Here is a 16,278-nt window from a genome sequence, read left to right as displayed (position 1 = left end):
AAAAGTTGGTTAGTATGCTCTCTGCCCTCAAGGAGCTTACAGTCTAGTGAACACACTTAGAGAAGCAGTTAGGCTCGGTGGAAAGAGCACGGGCTTAGGAGTCAGAGGTCATGGGTTCTAATCCTGGCCCCACCTGTCAGCTGTGTGACTTTGGGCAAGTCACTCAATTTCTCGGTGCCTCAGTGACCTCATCTGTAAAATGGGGAATAAAAATAAAATAAATACTACTGAACATTCATTCAATAGTATTTATTAAGCGGTTACTATGTGCAGAGCACTGTACTAAGCGCTTGGAATGTACAGTTCAGCTACAGATAGAGACAATCCTTGCCCAATGATGGGCTCACAGGGCCAGAGGAGAGGTGAGATGTGCTCATTCATTCATTCAATAGTGTTTATTGAGTGCTATGTGCAGAGCACTGTACTAAGCGCTTGGAATGTGTTGGGAGTGAGGAGAAGCAATACGATCGATCCTGGGATCTCCATTCCTGTTCAAAGGTTAAGCTGGGCCACGGTCTCACCCTGGAACTAGCCATGTTGAATCATTTGACTTGTGTAAGATTTTAGTTTTACGAGATATTGGTTTTTAGTGTGGGTGGGTTGGCAGGGAGGAGGTTCTTCGGTTGCCAAAGGAGGGAGGGTCCTGGGGGGGTCCTGGGTTGGCGTTGGCCCGGTCGGGGTGGGATTAAAAAAAAAAATGGTGGTATTTGTTAGGTGCTTACTATGTGCAAAGCACTGTTCTAAGCGCTGGGGGGGGAATACAAGCTGATCAGGTTGTCCCGCTTGGGGCTCACAGTTTTTAATCCCCATTTTACAGATGAGGTCATTGAGGCACAGTGAAGTTGCCTAAAGTCACAACTGGCAAGCGGCGGAGGCGGGATTCGAACCCACGACCTCCGCCTCGCCAGCCCGGGCTCTTTCCACTGAGCCAGACCCCGGGCTACGTCAGCGCGCGGCGATGGGCGAGGCCCTCACGCGCCCGGCCTCTTCACGTGACGGGTGCGGAGGGCGGGAAGTGGGTGGGGGGGTTTCCCCCATCACGTGCCGGGGGGAGGGTCTTGGGCGTCGCGGGGCGATGACGTCACAAGGACCTGTCAGCCGGCGGCGGAAGAGTCTCCGGCCGAGGAGCCGGCGTCCGCGTTCCCTTCCTCGGCGGCCCGGCTCCTTCTCGCCGCCGCCATGGCGCAGTACAAGGGCGCCGCCAGCGAGGCGGGCCGCGCCATGCAGCTGATGAAGAAGCGGGAGAAGCAGCGCGAGCAGATGGAGCAGATGAAGCAGCGCATCGCCGAGGTGCGGGGCGGCCGGGGGGGGGGGGGGGCGGGGCGGCCGGGGGGGGGGCGGGGCGGAGGTTCTTCAGCCGCGCACGCGCACATGCGCCCCCCCGCGCACGAGCGCCCCCTCGCGCCCGGGCCCCGTCCGCATTAATATTCATGAACGCCGCTCGGGAGGAAGGGAAGGCGGGTCATGAATATTCATGTCCGGGCTCCTGCCGTTCCTCCTCCAGCCTCCTTTCCTCCTTCCCTCCCCGGGATCAGTCAGATAATAGTGATGGTATTTGTTAAGCGCTGAGCAGCGTGGCTCAGTGGAAAGAGCCCGGGCTGGGGAGTCAGAGGTCGTGGGTTCGAATCCCGCTCCGCCCCTTGTCAGCTGGGGGACTGTGGGCAAGTCACTTCACTTCTCAGGGCCTCAGTGACCTCATCTGGAAAATGGGGATGAAGACTGGGAGCCCCACGTGGGACAACCTGATGACCCTGTATCTCCCCCAGCGCTTAGAACAGTGCTCTGCACGTAGTAAGCGCTTAACAAATTATTATTATTATAGCAAGCGTTTAACAAGTACCAAAATTATTATTATTTGTTATTATGTGCCAAGCAAATCAATTCGTCGTATTTATTGAGTGCTTCCAGGGGGCAGAGCGCTCTGCTAAGCACTTGGGAGAGAAAATATAACAGTTATATTATGGCCATATTCATGGGAGTGGGGAGTAATTCCTTTCCACCCCAGTTCACATCCCGGTTGCCACCCCCCACCTTTTTAATGATAATAATAATAATGGTATTCTTTAAGCATTTACTATGTGCCAGGCACAGTTCTAAGCGCTGGGATAGATACAAGGTTATCAGGTTGTCCCACGTGGGGCTCACAGTCTTAAACCCCATTTTACAGATGAGGTCACTGAGGCCCAGAGAAGTTAAGTGACTTGCCCGAAGTCACCCAGCTGACAAGTGGCAGAGCCGGGATTAGAACCCACGACCTCTGACTCCCAAGCCCTTGCTCTATCCAAAACATTTACTGTGAGCCAGGCATTATAGTAAGTGCTGGAGCTGATACAGGCTAATCAGATTGGACACAGTCCAGCTTCCACACAGAGCCCAGAGAAGGAGCATGGCTTAGTGGATAGAGCACAGACCTGGGAATCAGAAGGACCTGGGTTCTAATTCTAGTTCCATCGCATGCCTGTTGTGTGACTTCAAGCAAGTCACTTCTTAACTTCCATTTGATCGTATTTATTGAGCACCTGCTGTGTGCAGAGCACTGTACTAAGCGCTTGGGAGAATATGGTATAACAATAAACAGACACATTTTTCTCTGGGCCTCAGTTACCTCATCTGTGAAATGGGGATTAAGAGTATGAGCCCCATGTGAGACAGGGACTGCGTCCAACCTAATTAACTTGTATCCACCCTAGTGCTTAGAATAGTGCTTGGCTCATAGTAAGCAATTAACAAGTACCATAATTATTATTGAGAAACAACGTGGCCGAGCGGATAGACCATGGCCCTGGGTTCTAATCCCCACCACCACCACTTGTCTAAGAGAAGCAACATGCCTTAGTGGGAAGAGCACGAGCTTGTGAGTCAGAGGACATGGATTCTAATCCCGACTCTGCCACTCGTCTGCTGTGTGACCTTGAGCAAGACACTTAACTTCTCTGTGCCTCATTTACCTCATCTGTAAAATGGGGATTAAGACTGTGAGCCCAACATGGGACAACCTGATTACCTTGTGTCTACCCCAGTGGTTAGTACAGTGCCTGGCGCTTAAAAAATACCATAGTTATTATTATCGTTGTCTGCTTGGGCAAGTCACTTAACTTCTGTGCCTCAGTTACCTCATCTGGAAAATGAGGATTAGGACTGTGAGCCTTTTGTGGGTCAGGGATTGTGTCCAACTCAGTTACCTTGTATCTGCCCTAGTGCCTAGTGCCTGGCACATAGCGCTTAATAAATGCTACAGTTATTATTAGGTCCTTTTGACTCCCAGCCCGTGCTATACCCACTAGGCCACGCTGCTCCTCAGAGCCCAAGGTGTGTCGTGGCATATGCTGTGCCCTCGTGGGCCAGTCTTGGAATTGTAAGGCTGCTCTGAGGACTTGGGTGACATCCTCCGCACAATCTTGTCTGCTTTCCAGTTATCTGAAGCGAGGTGACTTGAGCAAGGAATCAGTCTGACACTGTCCCTTCTAGGCTCACACCTAAAATGGTGTGATGTAGTTCAGCCCAGTCCAGGGGCAGAGGACAGGGGCTACCCCCAAACTTGAAGTAAAATCAAGGAGTATGTGCCCTTCCTTGGGCCCTGCCTCCACCCCTCACCCAAACCCCTATTCGATCCTTTAAGTCCCACAGCACTAGACTGTAAGGACTGTGGAGGGGTTGTGGTTCTCATCAAACATCTGGCTTTGAGAGTATGTAGGAAACAGATTTGAACATCAGGCGGATACTGAGGGGTAGGAAGGGAGGAGGTTCAAACAGTAAGATGTTTTGAGCTCCTACTATGTGGCAAGCACTGTACTCAGCGCTTGGGGGAGTACGGTAGAGTTTGTAGAGAAGACCCCTACCAAGCTCAGAGCTCACCATCGAGCAGAGGAGATAGACACTGAAATAAATTACAGGTAGGGGAAAGTGACAGAGATAACCTACCCAAGTGTGTCCGGTGGGAATGAGATCTTTAACACTTGCTTGGCTGTAGCATCGGGGAGGGAAGGTGGTTGCGAGAGGAATGGGGGTGAAACCTGATACAGCGTCCACTGAGTTCAGGGGGCCGGAAAGCAAGGCCGGGAGCGGCTACCCCTACTCTTCGCTCGCCATTCCCCGGAGCTGAGGAGAGTAGCCTTCATCAGCACCTGTTCTTCGGGGTCTCCCCACAGGAAAACATCATGAAATCCAACATTGATAAGAAGTTTTCAGCACACTATGATGCGGTGGAGGCAGAGCTGAAATCCAGCACCGTAGGTAAGTTGGAGAGCGCTCTGGTCTGCCCAACAGATTTGCACCTTCGTGTTCTCCTTCGGAGTCAATTATCTTTCCTGGCGTTCCAGACCGCGGTATGCAATTCCCCCGGCCATTTGTGTCAGTATTAATAGGGCCGATTGAACCCCTACTGTGTGCAGAGCTCTGTACTAGGGGTATGGGGAATGTACAGAAGAGTTAAAGAGTGACAGGTCTGAATTTTCCCCTTCCCTCCCTGATCTCCTTGTGCTCTTTGCTGAATTGGATTGGTTTCGGACCCCTCGGTTCCCCCATTCAGGTGAGAGCCGGCCATATCGTGTAGTCATCTCTGGAATGCTCGGCTGGCCTCTGTCATCTGTGGCCAGTTTGCCAAATTGTTTTCTGCAGAGGAGACCTGGATGTAGTTTGGGCTGGTGGGGTGGGGAACAAGGGAGGTGTATATAGAGGAAAGCTGGGAGTGGTGTCCAGTTCATCAATCAGTGGTATTTACTGAGTCCTTTTTGTGTGCTGAGCGCTATAGTAAGCACTTGGAAGAGTACAGTATAACATTGTGGTGCTGCAGAGGCTCAAGTAGCCCCAAGTTGTGTCAGCAAAACCTGGCTCCAGCTCCCAGCGAGGTCAATGGTGGGGCCGGGTGGCACAGGATCTCCCGACCCCCTGTGTGATCCTGCGAGGACTCCACGCTCCTCCCTATCACCATTCTCACAACCCCAACTTCCAGTCCAGAGCCCCAGTTTGGCGCTTGATCATTTAGCATCATCTCATTAATAATAATCATGTTACTACTACTATTAGTAATTGTGGTATTTGTTAAGCACTTACTATGTTCCAGGCACTGTACTAAGCGCTGGGGTAGATACAAAGTAATTGGGTTGGACCTGGTCCCTGTCCCACATAGAGATGAAATTTTAATGCCCATTTTTCAGGTGAGGGAATTGAGGCACCGCCAAGTTGTGACTTGCCTGAGTTCACACAGCAGGCAAGTGGCAGAGTCAGGATTAAAACCCAACTCCTTCTGACTCCCAGGCTTGTGCTCTATCCACTATGCCTTGCTGCTTCTGTAATCTTCTAGTTGTGTGAACCTGCCATCCCTTCTCCTCCCAGCCTGCATCTCCTGAGGGGGGCAGGGGGAATCAGCGAGCATGTCTGGCCTGAGAGGCCAGCCAGCTCCTAGATTTGGCCCTCCCTCCGTTTCTTCCCCTCAGGTCTGGTGACTCTCAATGACATGAAGGCCAAGCAGGAAGCCTTGGTGAAGGAAAGGGAGAAGCAGTTGGCAAAGAAGGAACAGTCCAAGGAACTGCAGCTGTGCGTGGGCCCACCACTCTCAGATGCCCACCCCTCTCAGGCACTTCTCAGGGCTATGGGTCCTGCCTTCCTTTTCCTCTGCTGCCTGCCCTGCTGGGCTGGGGCTGGAGATGACGTGGGGCAGGTCAGGGCTGGCCCAGCCCGGCCTGACCTCAGACTCTTGCCTGCCCTGAGGCAGGGAAAAGTGTACTGTCCCCTCTCATCCCATTCGATGGTGTTGTCTTGTGCAGCGTAACCTAATGCTGCTTGCCGAAGTCCATTCGACCCCCTGAACCTAGAATTTTTCTCCAGAAAGACCGGAATGCGTGTCCCCGCCACCCCCAACCTCCTTTCTGAGCCACTGCATTCCTTCCTAGATCTGTTTCCAGTGGGTGGGGGATTTTTCACTTCTATCTGCGGTCGCCTCCACCACTCCATTGCCATTCAGTGGCATGCCCCAAGGCAGTTTCCTCACTGACTTGCTGTCTAAAGCTGGCCATGGTGGTGTTGGGAGATTGACTGCCAGCACAGCTTGGGTGCATTTGTGGATTTGCTTGGGCAAGGACCTGCTATGTAGTAACCCAAAGCATGTAGACCGGTATTCATTTTGGTGGGAGTCTAGGATCCTTTCCTCCTCTTCTGCTGTCCTTAGGGTCCTTGCCCCTCTGTAGTTCCATACCCTGCCCACGTTTTCCTTCTATTAGCTCTGACCTCCCGAGCTGGGGGACCAGAACCTTCTGACCTCCTCTCTCTTCCACCAGCGCACTGTGCCCCTCTTCATCAGAGTACCCCGTTTTCCACTTCTGTCACCCCACAGGCTAAACTTCTGAATCTGCTCCAGAATATTGGGTTCCCACTCTTTTTTTTTTCCTGTCTTGTAAATATATCCCATCTTCTTTTTCTTCGGAGAATCTGTCTTTGGTCTCTGCCCCTTACCTTTCCCTCCATTCAAATCCTTGCATCTGACCCTAAGTACTCAGGACCTTCCTCTCCATAAAGAGCACACAGAGGCTTCCCAACCTCACTCTGGGCCTTGGACATCACCAGTCCATCGGCCCTGTCAGGGAAGGCAGCCCGGGGCCAGGCACTTGGGGATGACTGACCTGTAGGGGCCAGCCGGGGTGGGGGGTGCCCCAGGCCTGGACGTAGCCTGAGGATTGACAGATATCTCTGCAGGAAACTGGAGAAACTGCGGGAGAAGGAGCGCAAGAAGGAGGAAAAGAGAAAGATCTCCAGCTTGTCCTTCACCCTAGATGAGGAGGAAGAGGCCGACGAGGAAGAGGAGGATGATGTAGATGAGGAGGAACTGGAGCGGGAAGGTGAAGGGAGTCCCCGGGAGCGTGCTGGGTTGGGCCAGAGGGGATTTGAGAGGCATGATGGCCAATCTTCCTCTGGGCTTTGTGTTTCCCAGCAGAGATCCCCACAAAGAAGAAGAAACTGGGGAAGAATCCTGATGTGGACACAAGTTTCTTGCCTGACCGAGATCGAGAGGTAAAGGCATCATGGCCCCTCTTAGCCTCTGGCCTTCCTGCTGCTGTTCTCCATTTCATTAGCACTCTACTAGGCCTGGTTCTGGTCCACTGGGCTCAGACCTGAGCCAGGGAACATGTGGTGCCAGTTTATCGGACCCTGAGGTGGAAGAAACCACCAGTCCAGACCAGTGTAGTGTGCCCCCAGATCTGTCTGCCCTTGCCGCTGGGACTCCAGCCCCAGCAAGAAACAGGTTCACACCTGCACCTCCAGAAGTCGGGTTGGGCCAAAGCAAAGGAAGAATCAGTGTTGGGCTGGGTAAGGGCTCCCCGTCAGTTAGCCTCAGTTCAGGTTTGATTAGGTAAGGTTCAACCCTGCTCCAATCCATAATTTCAGGCTCCTCAGGCTCCTTGTCGTGCTTGGAGTTGGGGAGGCGGACACCTGACCATCCTTTAAGGAGAGGTGATGAGGGGAGCCGGGGAGGGGAAATGGCGAGGGTCTCTGGACAACTCTGGGCCTACTTCACTTCTGGTCCCTTTGCACAGGAGGAGGAGAACCGGCTGCGGGAGGAGCTGCGGCAGGAGTGGGAGGCCAAGCAGGAGAAGATCAAGAGTAGGTGACCGGGACAACTGGGCCTTCCCTGGGGGTGCTGGGGAGTCCCCCTCCTCTGGGGCTAGATGCCAGTGGGGTCGGGTGATGGTTTGAGAAGCAGACCCCTTCCTTCCCCCCCGCCCCACACCCCGAAGAAAGGTCTCCTCTCTGCTGTGCTGGTCCAAGCTTAGCTCAGCTGGCACCAGCCAAGGATGTTCTCCCACCCCAGAACAGTGGGGTTTCCACCCTCCTTCGCAGGAGGTGTTCCAGCTAGAGGGCCCTGAGAAGAGGCATCCCGTGTCTTAAGGCTGAGCCCCAGGAGCTTTGCTTATTCTAATGACAACAATAATAATAATAAGAAGTATGGTATTTGAGCACTTACTACATGCCAAGCACAGTTTGAAGTGCTGGGCTAGATACAAGATAATCAGGTTGGATACAGTCCCTGTCATTCATTCACTCAATCATATTTATTGAGTTCTTACTGTGTGCAGAGCACTTTACTAAGTGCTAGGGACTCACAGTCTTAATCCCCATTTTACAAATGAGGTAACTGAGGCACAGAGAACTTAAGTGACATACCCAAGGTGTCACAGCAGACAAGTGGCAGAGCTGGGATTAGTACCCAAACCTCTGCCTTCCAAGCCCGTGCTCTTGCCATTCTCTGGCTCTGCCCATTGAGCTCTGATAAGTGGGGCCGTTCTCCAAGGGATTGTATGGCCCCAGCATAGACGGCACGACCAAGACACAAGGCACCAAGACCCACAGACTTTCCACTAAATCAAAAAATCAGGTCTGAGGTTGCAAGACCAGTCCTAGATAGCAATTAGGTAACCAGGCTGTACTACATAGAAAAACCCATAAAATAAAATCCAGTCACAAAGTGAAAGGCCTTCCCTGGAGCTAAACCCATGGTTTCTTAAGGTGTTTTCCAAGGTGACTTCCCAATCCATGGCCTCAGTGGGGACGGACCTTCCCAAGGCGGGTGGAAACTAGCCCCTCAAATCCCAGGGGCCTGGGCAGGAAGGGTCCAGGTGCCAGGGAGGGGGGCAGGCAGGAAGGCCAGGGGGTAGGGGTCATGGTTCACGCTCTACAGGTGAGGGGATCATATGGGTTTTGCTCCATAGGTGAAGAGATCGAGATCACTTTCAGTTACTGGGATGGGTCCGGGCACCGCCGGACAGTCAAGGTAGGAGTTTGGGCCAGGATGTCAGGTCGGGTGGCCGACCAGATCCACACCGATCCCCGGGGCAGCGTCCAAGGCTTTCGTTCGAGGGCTCCCTCCCACCACCTGCTTGTCTTGGTCCCTCAGTTTCCCCAGGCACAAGTCAGTTTTCTGATGCTTGGCCACCCCCACAGTCTCCAGGATCCCCAGGAGGTGGATGGGGTGGCCTAATCCTGCTCAGGGAGGTCCCCTCTCTCCCCCCACAAACTTACCCTTGCCCTTAATTAGGCTTGACCACCTGAAACCCAGGTGATGACCAAGGAGAAGCCAGATCCTGAGAGCCTGTCCTCACCCCTTCTACCTAGGGGCTCATTCGACCCCTAGATCTTCCTCTGCTGCTCTTTTGTGTAGATGAAGAAGGGAAACACAATGCAGCAGTTCCTGCAGAAAGCCCTGGAGATCCTGCGGAAGGATTTCAGCGAACTGAGGTGCGGCTTCGGGGGAGGGAGGAGGAGGGTGGGAAGTGTCCCAGCCCGGGGAAGCAGGCCAGCCGGGACCCCACTCACTGCTTGTCCTACCTGTTCCCTGCCCCTAGTGATGCTTTCCAGCCCCTAGGAGTGCCCTGGGACACTGTTGGCCTGGTCACTGGCAAGCCCTTTCCTCTCTTCCCCGTAACCCTCCCAGGCATCTTGACTTTTTTCAGCACATTCCTGGAGAAGGGGCAGTGCGGAAGCCGAGACCCAGCACTGTTGACTTCTCTCCTTAGGTCTGCAGGGGTGGAGCAGCTCATGTACATCAAGGAGGATTTGATCATCCCTCACGTAAGTGTCTGAGGACAGGCTCGGCTCCCCCTACCACATGAGCGGGCTCAGCCGCCCCATCTCTGGAGTCGGGGCCGCATCCCGGGGGAGGGATGGATTTCGAGCAAGGAGTCATCCCCCACCATCTGTCGAGGCTCCGCCTGCCTCGGTCCTCCTGTCGTTCCTTCCCAGAGCTGTGGCCGCCGAGGGGTCAGGCAGCAGTGACAGCTGAGGTCGTGGCCGTGACCCTGCCTTTCCTCCTCCCTTTCCAGCACCACAGCTTCTACGACTTCATTGTGACCAAGGCCCGAGGCAAGAGTGGTGAGTCATCTCAGAGGCCTGGCCCGGCCTGGCCATTCTCCACTGGCTACCTCCCCTCATCTGGGTGGAAAGTTGAAAAAAGGTCTGCCCCTTCCCCTCACAACCTGATCCCTCTCTGTGGATGGGCCCCATCCATCTAGCTCCAGTACATCCCTCCTAGCCCAGGCCCCGTTTCTTGCTCAATCGATCGGTGGTATTTATTGAGCACCTATTGTGCAGAGAGCTGGACTGAGTGCTTGGGAAGGTACAATACAACCGAGTTTGGGAGGCATGTTCCCTGCCCACAAGGAGCTCACAGTCTACAGGGGCAACCTTTGAGTGGAGACTGGAGAGATGCCCCCAACTTGATCCCTCTGCCGGGAAGGAGAGTCCTCGAAGCTCCCTTCCTCGGCTACCTCTGCTGGCTGAGGCTCCCCCGGGGGCTGTGCTGGGCAGAGAGCTGGACTGTGACGCCTGGTCTGCCGTCTCTCTCGCCGCTCCCTAGGGCCGCTGTTCAACTTCGATGTTCACGATGACGTGCGGCTGCTTAGCGACGCCACAGTGGAGAAGGATGAGGTACGGGACTCTTAGGCTGGTGACCGCCGCCGCCACGGGACCTTGGGGGAGAGGGCCGCGAGAGACCTAAAGCTGGGGGGAGGCAGCCCAGGCTCGGCTGGCCCATCTCTGGGGTTGGTTCTTCCTACAGTCTCATGCGGGGAAAGTGGTCCTGAGGAGTTGGTACGAGAAAAACAAGCACATCTTCCCCGCCAGCAGATGGGAACCCTACGACCCTGAAAAGAAGTGGGATAAGTACACGGTCAGGACCAGAGGGCATGCTGTGGGCAGGGGGTGCAAGGGGTGGGCCCCTGCCACCCTGGAGTCCTCTCTGACTCCTCCCCCAGCTCCTCTCCATCTTTACTGTGGACAGGGTGGGAGGCCTGGGCCAGGGAAGCTGGAGGTCGGTGGGGACCTTTTGTTCCGGTGGGTGGTCCTCTGGGGATGAAGCTCCTGCCTTTCCCTCCGGCTGCTCCCCCGGGCCCTCCCTGCCTTGTTCCACTGTCGTGGTTAGGGACAGGAGGGTACTGATGACCACTCCTTCTCACTCAGCCTTTTTTATTTCTGTGTCTCTTCCATCCCTCTCTTCCCTCCTTTGCTTTTTCTCCATGCATGTGTGTATACCTCTGTTGCTTTCTCTCACCCGCAGATCCGATGAGCTCCTGAGGGAAGCAGCAGACCACCACCCTTGCATATACACACACACCCCCTCCCACCCCCCTCACCGGTCATGCCCGGCAGTGAGGTCAGCCAGCTCCCCCCTTCCTCAGCCGAGCGAGCTCCCGCTGCCAGAACTGCCGATTCTCAAGATGGGGCTCTGGACCTTGCCACTCCCTTCACTTCCGTCTCTTTGGCGCTGCAGAAGCCGTGGGGTCCTTGGGTCAACGTACCCGGCTGAGGGACTGGCCCTGGGGTTGTGGGGAGGGGAGAGTTAGGGGAGTTTGCTCTAGGATTCACCCCCAGCCTCTGCTCCCGAGGTCTTGTGATTCCCAAATTTCTTATTTTAGAATAAATGGATCTTTGGGGCCGGTGTATGAGTCCATTATCTAAAACCTAAGTCCTAGCCTGAGAACAGGATGGGGGTGCTGTATTTCTGTGCCTGAGAGTAGAGGGGCGGGTGTGTCCCTTTTCTGCACTATGTCAAGCAGCGGGATGTCAAAAATCTCTTCAGCACCTCTGACTAGAAATCTGGGGCTCGGCTAGGCCCAGCTCCTTGCCATTCATGCCCAGCCTTAGCCCACTCCCAGCCCCTGCCTCTGCCGACTCAGCCAAGCCCAGTACCAGCTGTGACTCAGCAGCGGAGGGCCAGGAGACCCCCCCAAAACCCAGCTGGGTGAACCTGGTGGAAGCAACCCTTGACTGCCTGTTGCTAGTTGCCCTGTTTGGCTCGGGAACTGAATTCCTTGCCACTTTCACGCGTGGGGTGAGCTACTCTTCCCCTTCCGTCCCCCGGTGCCCGCCCAGGTCCACCACCATTTAAAGTTATAACGGGAGGCCATGCCAACCAGAGCCACGGACCCTCGCCCCCTTCTACTTCTGTCTCTTTTCTTGAGTCTCAGCAGGGACACAAGGGGGCGCCAGCATCTCGATGCCTCAGTTTCTCCTCCTTCCCGTCTTGTCTTCGGCTTTCGTCGCCCAGGCAGCAGCCATCCCCGCGGGGATCTGAGTCATGGGCCCCTGCTGGAGCTGGGCAGGGGGATCCAGCCACAGGAGACGCCGAGCTACTCCTCCCAATCCCCTCCGGCTCCCCTGAAGACATACTCTGCCTCCTTGCACCCAGGGGCTGCCTGACCGTTAACCCCCCTTAACCCGATAGCCCAACCTGGGAGGGAGGGGGCCCTGCTGGGCCAAGGCCCTCCCAATGACAGCAGGGAGGCAGAACAGGGCCCCTCTGGAGGAGAGAGAGTTCCAGACGGGAGCAGGTCTCTGGCAGATGGGGACAAAGGATCCCCCTAGAAGACAGAGGGCCAGGGTCAGGGCCTGCTGTCGATCCCAAGACCTCATCATCCCCACTTGGGGGGACAGTGCCGCTGTCACGTCTCCCCCTGTACCTACACGGCAGGCCTCCGTTGTGGTCTCAGTCCAAGAGCTAAATTCTCCATACATTTCTCCTATCCTTTCCCCTACTCCCAGATGGTGGTATTCTCAAGGGACTTCAGGCAAGAGAGCTCCTGCCATGGTTGGGAGTGAGAAGCAGTGACCCTGTTCTCCTTCCCTGAGGTCTAAGCAGCAGGAACTTTAGCTGCTCCCACCCCCTGGCCTTTGACCCCGCCAACTCCCAGGTTGCCTCCATGGGCCTGATTTCGGACCGGTCTGTCCTTGTGTCGACTTGGCATTCCTAAACCTGGGGTTGTTTCCTTTCTCCTCTTTTTGGGCTAGGCCGTCCCTCCCTCTCGTCCCCCTGGCAGTCGCCCCCACCAAGTTCCCCTGTCTCCAACCCCCCACACCCTGCTCTCTCTTAGCAGCTGGGGTACTGGGAGCGGAGCAGAGGGCTCAGTTCTGCCCAACCCCAGCGTGGCTCAGGCGTCCTCGGCGGGCGGCCCTAGGCTGCCCTCCCCTTTGTGCTGCGGCTCCCCCCGCCACAATGGACTGGCTGTTCTCCGGAGGCCTGCAGACCTTCCCTTCATGAAGAGGAATGCCTCCCCCTGGTTGGGAGAAGGCCCCTCTGTTCCCCAAGCCCTGGACACAGTCTCCAAGCCCCGAGGCCTTTCCCAGCTTCCCTTCACAGAACTCTGATGTGAGAGACCTTGGCGTCCTATGCAACAATAGTCTTTAGACAGCAGGAGGCCAGGCCCCCCCTGCCACCCTCCCATTCCCCCTCCACCCAACCCTCCCCCTCTCTGGCCCCTGGCCCCAACCTTACTTGAGGGGGGTCTCTGGGATCCACAGGCTTCCTCAGCTCCAACCCTCTCCTGGGACCCCTCTTCTGGCTGAATTCACAACCGAGCTAGCCCAGTGAGGGTGGGGATGGGCCACCTCTGGGTTCCTTCCTCTTTGGAGCCTCTGACGGCACCCATCTCTCCCTGGGGGTCAAAATAAAATGACCAGTTTATCTTGGGATTGGAGAGCAACTGGGACCCCGAGGTGCCTCATTCCTCCTCTCATCACTTTCAGCCCTATGTGGCCACTCCCTGAGAAAGGCCCCGATCCTCTGGATGGGGGGGTTGTGGAGTGTATGCCCAGGACCTCCCTTCCTGGGAAGGGGTAGGGAGAGTCCCGCAGCCTTCCGGCCCAACCTAAGCCTTTGAGCAGTCGGTGAGCAGGGGGTGTGGCCCGGGTGAAACCTAGCTCCCAGCTGGATCTGAGGGAGCAGGCCAGAGGAAGCCATCCTGGAAGCAGTGACCCCATGACCTCAGTCCTTCTGCCTCTCTGCCCTTTCCGACTTCTGGGGGGGCCGTAGTCCCTCACCCCTCTGCCCCGGCCTCACTTCTCAGACCCTGTGGGAAGCCTGCCCTGCCTCAACCCCACACATTTACATTCAACCTCTCCCCTCCAGGCCCTCTGGGGCTCATTCTTCACTGGGGGCTGTTGGGGGATTGAGGAGGGGCTATTGAGAACAAGTTAAGAGGGGGAAAGATAGAGTTGCTTAAGCTTGGGGCCACGGATAGGAGTGGGTGTCCCCGTCCCCCCCAGGCTCCAGCTTGGCAGGAGGGAGGCAGAGGGGTGGGGTGGGATTGGGAAGAGAGATAAAGAGAAAGAGACCATGAGCCCATTCTCCTCTGCTCCCCAGCCCGGACGCCCCTCCGGACTTGTGCGTCGCTCCCAGCCAGCTCTCCGTTGACCCTCTCTTTCCCCCTCCCCCAGCGGCATATGCTGGGAGGAGATTGATGACTTTTTTCAGGGTAATGGGCTTAGCAGAGGGGGGAGAAGCCTTTTAGTCTATATCACTTACCATTGCCGCCAGCTGTTCCCGTCCCCCTGCCCTCTCCTCCCTGGGGCAGGGCCCTGACAGGGCTGGATTGTTACATGCCACTTACCTTTCAACAAAGACATCTGCCTGGGGTGAGGGCTCCCCGGTGGAGGGGCCTGATGGGGGAAGGAGCAGAGGCAGGGAAGGGCATTCCAGTGCTGGCTAGAGTAGCTCAGCCATCGGTAGCCCGGGGCCGTGATGGCTTCCAGAACCTAATGATAATAATAACTCGTATCCCTTAAGCACTTACTCTGTGTCACGCACTGTACTAAGCCCTGGGGTGGATACAAGCAAATAATAACAATTAGGGTTATTTGTTAAGCGCTTTCTATGTGCCAGGTACTGTACTAAGCCCTGGGGTGGATACAAGCAACTCCGGTTAGATACAGTCCCTGTCTCGTGTGGGGCTCACATTCTCAATCCCCATTTTTCAGATTAAATAACTGAGGCCCAGAGAAGTGAAGTGACTTGCTCAAGGTCACACACAGGGCAAGTGGTGGATCCGGCATTAGAAACCATGACCTTCTGGCTCCAGGTCCGTGCTCTACCCACTAAACCACGCTGCTTCCCCCTCAGGAAGCCCGATTCCAGCGGCTGAGTGCCCGCTACCTGATATGACTCCGGTTTAGGGAGAGGCTTGAAGAGCCCACAGGTTGGGCTGGATGGTATGGAAGTCCCTACCTTCCTTCTTCCCCTTCCCCTCCCTCCCTTCTCCATGACTAACCCTAGAAGAGGGAGCACCCACTGGGTCCCTCCCCTCCTCTTCTTCTCGGTGGGCAGCGTGTTGGGGAAATCACGGGAAGGCCCCGGGCCAGGCAGCTGGACACAGGGGCTGGGAGACTCTGGAGCTGGAAATAGGAAGGGGCTCTGAGGTTGTTTTTGGACTGGGAACTGGGGTAGTGGCCTTGGGTAGTCATCAATCAATCAGTGGTATTTATGGAGCACTTACTCTATGCAGGGCAATATACCAAGCGCTTGGGAGAGTACAATTCTTTTTTACGGTACAGAGTTGGTATTCACGTTCTCTGCCGACACCAAACTTAGAGTCTAATAATAATTATGAAGCATTTACTGTGTACAGAGCACTGTACTGAGCACTGGGAGAGAATACCCAGGTGGAAATTAGACCCGGCCCCGTCCCTTGAGGGGCTCCTCACCGACTATAGTCCGAGTACTAACAGAGTGGGTGCGGATCCTGGCTCCACTGTTTGTCTCCTGTGTGACCTTGGGCAAGTCACTTCACTTCTCTGGGCCTCAGTTCCCTCATCTGTAAAATGTAAGCCCCAGGTGGGACTTGGACTGTGTCCAACCAGATTAGTTTATATCTACCCCAGCACATAGTAAGCGCTTTACAAATACCATTAAGAAAAAAAGGTGACTAGCTGCCCTGGCCTTGGTATTATGGGATTGTAGAGTTTTTAAAGAAAGACACAGTCCCTGCCCTAGAGGAGCTGACTGTCAAGAGGGAGATCAGTTCTAATAGAAGTTCACAGAGGGAAGAGAAGACGGATGAGCTGGCTGCAGGAATGACACTGGCAGAGGATGAAGGGGAGGATGGATTGGGTGCTTTGGAAATAAGGGGATGGGAGGGGGCAGGGGCATGCTTGCCTGCACCAAGGAGTGGAGGCAGAGAGTGGGGGACTAGAGTGAGTTGAATGCCAAGGGAGCAGTGGTCTGGGCCTAGTGCCCAGGGCTAGACCAGCCCCTCCTACCTCGGGGCCTCCTTTTACCCTGCTGAGGCAGGGCGATGGAGTCAGCAGTGTGGCCTGTGAGTTAGAGGCCCTGGGTTCAAATCCACTTGTCTGCAGTGTGATCTTGGACAAGTCACTTCCCTGTGCCTCAGTTACCTCACCTGTAAAACGGGATTAAGATTGTGAGCCCCATGTGGGACTGGGACAGTGTCCAACCTGTTTATCTTGTATCTACCTCAGCACTTAGGACAGTGTCTGGCACATGGCAAGTGCTTAACAAAT

At 55.3% G+C, this 16,278-nt stretch overlaps 1 protein-coding gene across 2 annotated transcripts; it reads left to right on the top strand.

The window, feature by feature from the left end:
• The first annotated feature begins 1,085 nt into the window (after nucleotides 1–1,085).
• Nucleotides 1,086–11,425, top strand: FAM50A (family with sequence similarity 50 member A). 2 transcript variants are annotated; one of them, XM_029067995.2, is made up of 13 exons: nucleotides 1,086–1,290; nucleotides 4,149–4,233; nucleotides 5,436–5,535; nucleotides 6,691–6,833; nucleotides 6,929–7,005; nucleotides 7,530–7,596; nucleotides 8,703–8,764; nucleotides 9,152–9,228; nucleotides 9,507–9,561; nucleotides 9,813–9,861; nucleotides 10,346–10,416; nucleotides 10,547–10,657; nucleotides 11,045–11,425. In XM_029067995.2, exons 1-13 carry the CDS (start codon nucleotides 1,180–1,182, stop codon nucleotides 11,051–11,053), a joined length of 1,017 nt encoding a protein of 338 aa, XP_028923828.1. In that variant the 5' UTR covers nucleotides 1,086–1,179; the 3' UTR covers nucleotides 11,054–11,425. The 2 variants fall into 2 exon arrangements, with proteins under 2 accessions (XP_028923828.1, XP_028923827.1); XM_029067994.2 differs by having other exon boundaries at nucleotides 1,087–1,290; nucleotides 6,926–7,005.
• Nucleotides 11,426–16,278: the final 4,853 nt, after the last annotated feature.

The sequence above is a fragment of the Ornithorhynchus anatinus genome, chromosome 6 (genome assembly GCF_004115215.2).
Source record: "Ornithorhynchus anatinus isolate Pmale09 chromosome 6, mOrnAna1.pri.v4, whole genome shotgun sequence".
Lineage (NCBI taxonomy): Eukaryota > Metazoa > Chordata > Mammalia > Monotremata > Ornithorhynchidae > Ornithorhynchus > Ornithorhynchus anatinus.
This window is presented reverse-complemented; position numbering and strand designations above follow the sequence as displayed.